Source organism: Dendrobates tinctorius, unplaced genomic scaffold, assembly GCF_039654945.1.
Source record: "Dendrobates tinctorius isolate UK_male_01 unplaced genomic scaffold, ASM3965494v1 ptg000013l, whole genome shotgun sequence".
Taxonomy (NCBI): domain Eukaryota; kingdom Metazoa; phylum Chordata; class Amphibia; order Anura; family Dendrobatidae; genus Dendrobates; species Dendrobates tinctorius.
The window spans coordinates 11197231-11207097 of NW_027361681.1; the positions used below are offsets into that span (position 1 = coordinate 11197231).

The 9867-nt window shown below is 47.5% G+C and overlaps 1 protein-coding gene across 4 annotated transcripts in view; it reads right to left on the reverse strand.

Annotated features, from left to right (window-relative positions):
• Positions 1-9349, reverse strand: part of CNTRL (centriolin) — an 87353-nt gene extending 78004 nt beyond the window's left edge. For 2 of the 4 annotated variants that reach the window (XM_073558855.1, XM_073558843.1), the window contains exon 1: positions 8914-9130. In XM_073558855.1, coding sequence (XP_073414956.1) covers positions 8914-9089 — 176 coding nt within the window. In that variant the 5' untranslated portion in view covers positions 9090-9130. The other 2 variants (XM_073558852.1, XM_073558854.1) reach the window with 2 other exon arrangements.
• Positions 9350-9867: the final 518 nt, after the last annotated feature.

A 9867-nucleotide genomic window follows, 5' to 3' on the forward strand; every position in this document is an offset into this window, starting at 1 on the left:
ATGTTGTACATGCATTTCTCCTTGAAAGCCGGAGAAATATGGGTCGTTCAAGACATTGTTCAGAAGAATAGTGTACTGTGATTATGTTTTTCCCCTTTCCAATAAACTTTTTAACCAAGTGCAGACAATGATCGGCTGTTCAGCTAAAATGATCTCCAGTGCTTTAAAATGGAAAGCCAAACCAGAGAGAGGTGGAAGAAAACAGAAGACTACCATTCAAGATCCTTATGTGCTATTTCCTGATAAAGGAGTTCTTTGAAACTCTGAAACGCATTGAATAAAGAACACTTTTAATAATACCTTTGGACTACAGTTATTCAGCAGCGCAGAATATGACCACGTTCTCCTATATTGTATTCTCAACGGCCGATCCCTCGTGGATCTGCGGCAGCGAATCTCTCCAACGCTTGTCCTAAGCTATATGTGAGTGCCATTACCTTGCATTGACTATTTAGTCTCGAATAGGACCCTATTGCGCTATTTCTTCCCAACAGTTTTTACTGTTATAAAAAGACATGTACTGAAGCGGATACAATCTGCCAAAGAACACATCAACTGGCCTATGGAGAAACATTTTGTGGACTGATGAAAGTAAAATTGTTCTTTTTGGGTCCAAGGGCCGCCGACAGTTCATCAGACGACCCCCAAACTCTGCATTCAGCCACAGTACACTCTGAAGACAGTGAAGCGTGGTGGCATAAGCATCACGATATGGGCAGGTTTCTCTAACTATGGTGCTGAACCTATTTACACCATACCAGGGATCATGGACCAGTTTCCATATATTAAAAGACTTGGGAGATCATGATGCCTTACACCAGTGTTCCCCAACCTTTCTGATCTAGAGAGCCACATTCAGCTCTGAGAGAGGGTCGGAAGCCACATCCAGCTCCCCCCCGCTCACAATAGTGGCAACCAGAGCCCCCATTACGGGTGTAATGATAACCAAAGCTTTTCCACAGAATTTACCCTGAAGCAGTATACCAAGATCCAGTGATCCCCACAATACCCCCATTCAGCAGTCTCTCATCCAGCACTCCCAACAAACTGTCTCATCCAGCTTCAATCACCGCTTCCAACAGGTAGTATCATCCTGTCTCCAGCGTACCATACATAAATTCTCTCTAAACCCCTAAGACCAGTATATTTGCATCCAGATCTGCATTTCTGTGCAAGGCTACCCACAAAATTCACCATTTTGAGATTTGCTCTTCACAGACCTGTGGCTCCCGAGCTACAGGTTGGGGATCCCTGGCTTACACAGAAGAGAATGTGCCCTTAAAATGGTTGTTTCATCAAGTCAACGACCCTAAGCACACCAGTAAACGAGCAAAATATTTGTTACAGTCCAACAAAATTGAGGTTATGTAGTGGCCAGCCCAATCCCCGGACCTTAATCTGATAGAACACTTGTGAGGTTACATTAAAAATGCCATTTCTGAGGCTGTAATGGTAATGTTGAATAATTCCCCAGACTATCACATTGCAGAATTTTCTATACACACTGAACTATGCTATGTCAGTGTGGGGGCTTGACCCCCCTTCTTCCCCCCTTGTCACACACTGCAGACCTGTGCCTGCCTGCAGATTCACACACGCTCTCTGTAATACTACACCAGCTCTTTCCTGTCTCCCCCCTCCCCTCCATACTGCAAGGAATGTTAATTAGCTAGTAGAAAGAGTTTTCTTTGTTTAAGCACATGTGGTGGTACAGTTGTAGCCAAAAGTATTGACACCCCTGCAATTTTGTCAGATAATACTCAGTTTCTTCATGAAAATGATTGCAAACACAAATTCTTTGGTATTATTATCTTCATTTAATTTGTCTTAAATGAAAAAACACAAAAAGAATTGTCCTAAAGCCAAATTGGATATAATTCAACACCAAACATAAAAAAAGAGGGTGGACAAAAGTATTGGCACTGTTCGAAAAATCATGTGATGCTTCTCTAATTTGTGTAATTAACAGCACCTGTAACTTACCTGTGGCACCTAACAGGTGTTGGCAATAACTAAATCACACTTGCAGCCAGTTGACATGGATTAAAGTTGACTCAACCTCTGTCCTTGTGTCCTTGTGTGTACCACACTGAGCATGGAGAAAAGAAAGAAGACCAAAGAACTGTCTGAGGACTTGAGAAACCAAATTGTGAGGAAGCATGAGCAATCTCAAGGCTACAAGTCCATCTCCAAAGACCTGAATGTTCCTGTGTCTACCGTGCGCAGTGTCATCAAGAAGTTTAAAGCCCATGGCACTGTGGCTAACCTCCCTAGATGTGGACGGAAAAGAAAAATTGACAAGAGATTTCAACGCAAGATTGTGCGGATGTTGGATAAAGAACCTCGACTAACATCCAAACAAGTTCAAGCTGCCCTGCAGTCCGAGGGTACAACAGTGTCAACCCGTGCTATCCGTCGGCGTCTGAATGAAAAGGGACTGTATGGTAGGAGACCCAGGAAGACCCCACTTCTTACCCCGAAACATAAAAAAGCCAGGCTGGAGTTTGCCAAAGCTTACCTGAAAAAGCCTAAAACGTTTTGGAAGAATGTTCTCTGGTCAGATGAGACAAAAGTAGAGCTTTTTGGGCAAAGGCATCAACATAGAGTTTACAGGAGAAAAAAAGAGGCATTCAAAGAAAAAAACACGATCCCTACAGTCAAACATGGCGGAGGTTCCCTGATGTTTTGGGGTTGCTTTGCTGCCTCTGGCACTGGACGGCTTGACCGTGTGCATGGCATTATGAAGTCTGAAGACTATCAACAAATTTTGCAGCATAATGTAGGGCCCAGTGTGAGAAAGCTGGGTCTCCCTCAGAGGTCATGGGTCTTCCAGCAGGACAATGACCCAAAACACACTTCAAAAAGCACTAGAAAATGGTTTGAGAGAAAGCACTGGAGACTTCCAAGGTGGCCAGCAATGAGTCCAGACCTGAATCCCATAGAACACCTGTGGAGAGATCTAAAAATGGCAGTTTGGAGAAGGCACCATTCTAATATCAGGGACCTGGAGCAGTTTGCCAAAGAAGAATGGTCTAAAATTCCAGCAGAGCATTGTAAGAAACTCATTGATGGTTACCGGAAGCGGTTGGTCGCAGTTATTTTGGCTAAAGGTTGTGCAACCAAGTATTAGGCTGAGGGTGCCAATACTTTTGTCTGGCCCATTTTTGGAGTTTTGTGTGAAATGATCAATGCTTTGCTTTTTGCTTCATTCTCTTTTGTGTTTTTTAATTTAAGACAAATTAAATGAAGATAATAATACCAAAGAATTTGTGTTTGCAATCATTTTCAGGAAGAAACTGAGTATTATCTGACAAAATTGCAGGGGTGTCAATACTTTTGGCCACAACTGTATATGTATGTGTGAGATAGTGAAAGGGGCCTATCTCGGACCCCGTCCATGACAGAAGTATGAAACTGATATATTGGGTTGTGCTCCAATCGGGCTTCCCTACATTCTTTCTTGCTAAATCCTGGCATCAACAGAACCAGAGAAACGGAGTTCTCCTGAACCGAGCGGAGTAAACAGCTAGTGTTTGACTGTCATTACAAAGCTAATTTCAATATAAGATGAATGATGGTTCTGCCGATATTCTGCTAGGTTCTCAAGCCCAGATATGATAAGTGTTCAGAACCCATGTTAAGGCTGACGGAACGCACCGAATAATAAAAGATGGCAATGCGGTGCGTTCGCAGCCCGGGGTCCACCGTGCAGAGATGGTAGACTGCTGCTCGGTAGTGGCGGAAAGAAACTGGCGGTATAGCAGACACACACGGGTTAACTTCACACGGTGAATAGGAGGTGAACCCTGTTGCTTCACAGGGCCACGATACCGCAGAGTGAACACTAGTGTTTTGGTCACAGGACCCTGCCCCAAGAACACAGAGTTTGAGTCCCTCTAGACTCTCCAATGTTCGTCGCCGCAACTGCGACACCAGGGAGAGACCCTTACTAAACGCTGTGCCCTGTTAACAGCCACAGGGCACAGCTGATAGCTCAATACCGCACAAGGTACGTACAGCGCAGCTCTGGCGGACGCCACTAACCAGCCTAAGCTTTGGGCTGGAAAGCGCATTAGTGGCGCATGGCGCCGCTCAGGCTGCTGTTGCTGAAGGTGCGGTACCGTAGTGCCTAAAGTAGTATGGCTCACACTTGGCGCTAGCATGTGATGGGAGCTGCGAGCACTACGGCGCTAGGCAGTGCCACTACCCGGCGCTGACTGGAACTCTAAACCCTAACAACATACGTAACAGAGGGAAGGGGTTTCATAATGAGTCAGTCAGCGTTTCACAAGCATCCATCATCACACATACCGCTACAAATTACAGACTATACTAGCGCATGGCCGAGCGGCCATGCGAACCTTTTATAGCAGCGTCCTTCCGGGACCTTCCTGATGGCTCAATCCGAGCTGGAGAAGGACCTGAGCGTGTTACCCCCAACCTCCAATGAGAGGTCATCCCAAGGGCATGCTCAGAAGGCTGCAAAAAGGACTCTGCCAAAGCTGACCAAGAGGTGGCAGCAGAAACCAACCTGACAGCACTAGCTTGAGCAAGACTCTGGGAATGCCGTCTTTGCTGAGCAGGCTCCTCTGCGGCTGGGACTGAATGGGAGACCGCAGAAGGCAAGGCTCGAGATTCCTCCTGTGCAGGGGCAGGAATCCAACGCCTAACAACCCAAATCTGTACTTTGAGAAAGGGGGAGGACTGTCACCAGACAGCCCCTTTGGTGATGTCACAAGCCCAGACTTATAAGTCTGCAACTGAGCCCCCCCTAGTTAGTTGCAGCTTGGGAGCTCTGTGCCACAAGACCTCATCCATGAACTACGATGTCTGGCTCCACCCCCAGCATGGTTCTGCCTGAAATGATCTAAGTAATATGTAAGTGTATCTCTCTGCTTTTAAACCCCTTTTTATTTTTAATTGCATTGTACATATTATTGTCTCATCTTGTAAAGCCTTTTTATCATATCTAAACACTGCCCATCTTTTGGGAATAAACTATAAAATTTATTAGTTCTGCCTCCTTGCTCTGTGACGAATGTACATGTGCCTGAAGTAATTACGCTACTAATTTGAGGTTTGCTACGGATCCTCTTAATTAAAGTATTAAGAGAATTGTTAGCTGGTGGCAGCGAAGTGTGGTCCCGGTTGGGTGGGTGAAGCTGGCAGCAACGGAAGGGGTTTTATAAGCTTTTATGTGGCTGCGGCCAGAGCATTTATAATTTCCTCGCTGCAGCGCGCCTAACAACCAGTCCACAGGGAGCGGCCCGTCCGGCGACCAATTATCCCAGGTGTAGTTCCCTGACTGACCTGTGGGTAAGGGGGGCGCCGGAGAGCTGCAAGTTCCAAAGTGGAACTGGAAAGCGGGATATACATAAATCCTGACAGCTTGTAACCTATTGTGGCAGTGGTGGGATAACTAAAATAAACCCCCCTTGCGGTAAATTGCTAGGGCAAGACTAACTTGCTGCTTTTATCACATGGTGCCAGAGGTGGGATAACTAAGATAAGCCCCCCTGTGCCTGTGATAGCCATCTGCGGCCAAAGGTCACATCCCCGGTCCGCGATATATTGGTGGTACCAGGTTGGATTGTGACAGAGGCAAAGCCAACAAATGCCTAAAAATGGTGGTATGTGGTCCCAGCATCCTGGGCTGGGAATAACAGATGACAGGTACCAGGAGTTGGTTGAATCTATACAACAAAGATGTAAAGCAGTTCTAAAAAACTGTGGGTAACAACTAAATATTAGGTTAACGATTTACAGGAATGCTAAATCCACAAAAAAAGTACATATTGTGAGTTTGTAAAGCAGACACTGCTATTTTTAGAGCAGAACAATGTTAATTTTTTGCTATATTCCATAAAGTAGTCACAAATTACATACATTTCTCTTCATGGTTTGAATTAAAAAAACAGTGTGCAATGTTCCCAATGCTGGAAATAAAAAGTAGTATAGATATTTTGTGATTAACCCATGTTTTTGAACACACTGCCATTGTACTATATGGGGAATCTAAGGGGGGGGGGGTCAATGGGCCAAAAATTACTTTGTGAGGGCTGCAAAGTTATGAGAGCTGCTCTTCCGTGACCCCGACTTTTTTTTTTGGGAGGGGGGGTGCACAATTAGAACTTAGAACTGCTATGGGGCCACATGGTGTCTATGTACATCTCAGGTGATACCACCCCAGAGCTGTATCTAATGCCCATCATGGTATTACCCATTACAATACACCACTGCTCCCATAGCAGTGGAAAAAGCAGGGTCACACATTTCTAAGGGAGTAGTAGTGTAATATCTGACCCTGCTATGTCCACTTCTATGGGAGAAGTAATGTAGTGGACGGAGGGGTCAAACATTACACCACTGCTCCCATACAAGTGGACAGAGCGGGGTCATGCATTACACTACTGCTCCCTTAGAAATGTGTGACCCTGCCCAGTCTACTTCTATGGGAGTAGTAATAGAGAAGACAAGCAGGATAACACATTGCACCACTGCTCCCATACAAGTGGACGAAGCAAGGTCACACATTACATATTGAGCCCAGTATCTAATCCCAGCATGTTACGCTAAACGTATCTAATCACAGCACATGACACACTTCACATATCTATCCCCACCCAGCTTATGATTCATTGAGCAGGACCAAACCTAACAGAATCGGTGCTGCCGGCTGTCCTCGGTGACAGTCTACTTTGTCAGTAACACTTTGAAGTCACCAACAAAATTGCTCCTCACTGTGATCCTTAACTTCATCCTCTATTATCCTTTTACAAACACTCAGAAGAGAAGGAGAGGAGACACCACATAATAAAAGAAAACGACGAAGCCTGATGTCACAGAAACAGCTCAGAGCTTAACGGAGGGAGGAACCCCCTTGGATAAACGAATAGAACCCACAGCAAGCTGTACCTTCTAGGACTGACAAAATAAAGACCCAAATTCTGCTTTTTATTAGATCAATGTTACACCCACATATCTCCCCTTGGTCATCTCATATGCTGGCTTGTTGTGGGATATGCTAGGTCTTTGAACAGGTTATGAGATCCCCAACTTTCAGGATATCTTCGCTCCTGGAGGTCCCAGGCCGTAGATATTGTCATCATGTTTCCCATTTCTATAGCGATGAAACATGGCATGGATAGCATCATCCATGAGTTGATATTAAGTTGGAGGTGTTCAATCGCCCTTGCGGTGATGTGAGTGAACACATTATGTTCATCCCTTCCCTACAACACCGAAAGTATATCCCCCATAAATATCGGATTGATGCAAACTACAATATTCACAACGGACTACTGGCTCAGACAAGCCCTTTGAACAGAGGAACTTCTTCCCTCAGAAGTGTACTTCTCTGTGCTAACGAATCCTAGTCTTGGTAGTTGATTTTCACAGCAGATAGCTGCTGGAATTGCCTGGTCATGGCAGGTGGTCCCTACCTTGATGGAAGTTGAAGTGTCAGCTTTCTCTCAGTCACTTCCCAGTTATAATTAATCCAATATGTTCAATGTGAGGGTGGTATGTCCCCTCATCTCCTCTATTCTGCTCCTCTCCTGCACTAGAAATCTCTTTACCCCGCTCCCTTTACTTTCTCCTCTACCGTTTCCTCTCCTGCGCTCAGGAGCCTCCTCACCCATCTGTGCTTTCTTCCCTCTTCTTCCGACATCTTTCTATTTCTTAGCCTCCTCACCTACTCTTCTCGGAGTCTCCACACCAGCTCCTCTCCTCAGACACCATCTGCTTCTTAGCCTCCTCTCCCCGCTCCTCTCCTCAGATGCTTTCCATTTCTTAGCCTCCTCACCTCCTCTTCTCGGAGTGTCCTCACCTGCTCCTCTCCTCAGACACCTTCTGCTTCTTAGCCTCCTGTTCTTGGAGTCAACTCACCCGCTCATCTCCTCAGACACCTTCTGCTTCTTAGCCTCCTCTCCTTGGAGTCTCCTCACCCGCCTCCTCTCCTCAGACACCTTCTGCTTCTTAGCCTCCTCTCCTTGGAGTCTCCTCACCCCCCTCCTCTCCTCAGACACCTTCTGCTTCTTAGCCTCCTCTCCTTGGAGTCTCCTCACCCCCCTCCTCTCCTCAGACACCTTCTGCTTCTTAGCCTCCTCTCCTTGGAGTCTCCTCACCCCCCTCCTCTCCTCAGACACCTTCTGCTTCTTAGCCTCCTCTCCTTGGAGTCTCCTCACCCCCCTCCTCTCTTCAGACACCTTCTGCTTCTTAGCCTCCTCTCCTTGGAGTCTCCTTACCCCACTCTTCTCCTCAGACGCTTTCTTTTTCTCAGACTCCCCCCCTCCTCTCCTCAGACACCTTCTGCTTCTTAGCCTCCTCTCCTTGGAGTCTCCTCACCCCCCTCCTCTCCTCAGACACCTTCTGCTTCTTAGCCTCCTCTCCTTGGAGTCTCCTTACCCCACTCTTCTCCTCAGACGCTTTCTTTTTCTCAGACTCCCCCCCTCCTCTCCTCAGACACCTTCTGCTTCTTAGCCTCCTCTCCTTGGAGTCTCCTCACCCCCCTCCTCTCCTCAGACACCTTCTGCTTCTTAGCCTCCTCTCCTTGGAGTCTCCTCACCCCCCTCCTCTCCTCAGACACCTTCTGCTTCTTAGCCTCCTCTCCTTGGAGTCTCCTTACCCCACTCTTCTCCTCAGACGCTTTCTTTTTCTCAGACTCCCCACCTCCTCTCCTCAGACACCTTCTGAGTCTTAGCCTCCTCTCCTTGGAGTCTCCTTACCCCACTCTTCTCCTCAGACGCTTTCTTTTTCTCAGACTCCCCACCTCCTCTCCTCAGACACCTTCTGAGTCTTAGCCTCCTCTCCTTGGAGTCCCCTCACCCCACTACTTTCCTGAGATGCCTTCTGCTTCTTAGCCTCCTCTCCTTGGAGTCTCCTCAGATGCCTTCTGTTTCTTAGCCTCCTCACCTTCTGGCGGCTGCGGCTGCTGCTGTTGTTGTTGTCGGGGTCGCTGTTGCCACGGTAACACTGCGGCTTCTTCGTCTTTTCCCGCTGCAGGCTGATCCTCCCGTGATCCTCCGCGCTGCAGTAGGACCTGCGGCCCCTGGAGATGGAGGCGGAGATGAGTCGTGACGTGCAGTCATCTAGGAGAAAACCGGCAATCACCTGCAGCTGTGCGGCGCCATCTTACCTGAGGCGTCAGTGACAGGGGCAGCTAAAGCCGCGCCTGATCCGGGGAGGGTCCGCCTGAAAGGGGGAAGGGGGGTTGCTCATCGTGTGCACTGCATGCCGGTCCTAAGTGGAGCAGCGCGTTCTATAGTTCTCACACAGCGCAGCCAAGCACAACTTCGTTTTCATTTCAGTCGTACGCGGATCTGTGAGAGCTGGGCGCTGGTTGGCTGTTCTGTACCATTACATCAGGTGGAGTGTCTCCCATAGCAACGGACAAGCGTTGCTGTCTGTTTGCGCCCAATCCGAGCTCTGCTTTCACTTTACCTCAGCAGCTCGTCCCTTTTTACTGCGTACTCCCCTTCAGCCACTGCCAGGACGAGTTGTGGTTTTCAGTAACCTCATTCCTTGTATCATAGATACAACGTACAAAAACCAGGGAAACTTGTGCAGAGAAATAAAGGCTCGTCCTCTATTATTGTTCGGTGATCGTGGGCTGGTGACGTGGTCAGGAGCACAGCGGTCCGATCTCTGCGCGTCAGATGACCGCTGCCACTGATTACTCTCCCGGTAAATCGCAAATTTAAGGGTATGTGCACACTCTGCGGATTGTAGTGCAGATTTGGCTGCGCAGATTTTGTAAAATCCGCAGGTAAATCTGCAGGTCAAAAGATCTGCGGTTTTACCTGCGGATTGCGCTGCGGTTTTGCCCTGCGGTTTTTCATCTCAATGGAACAGATGGCAAACCGCAGC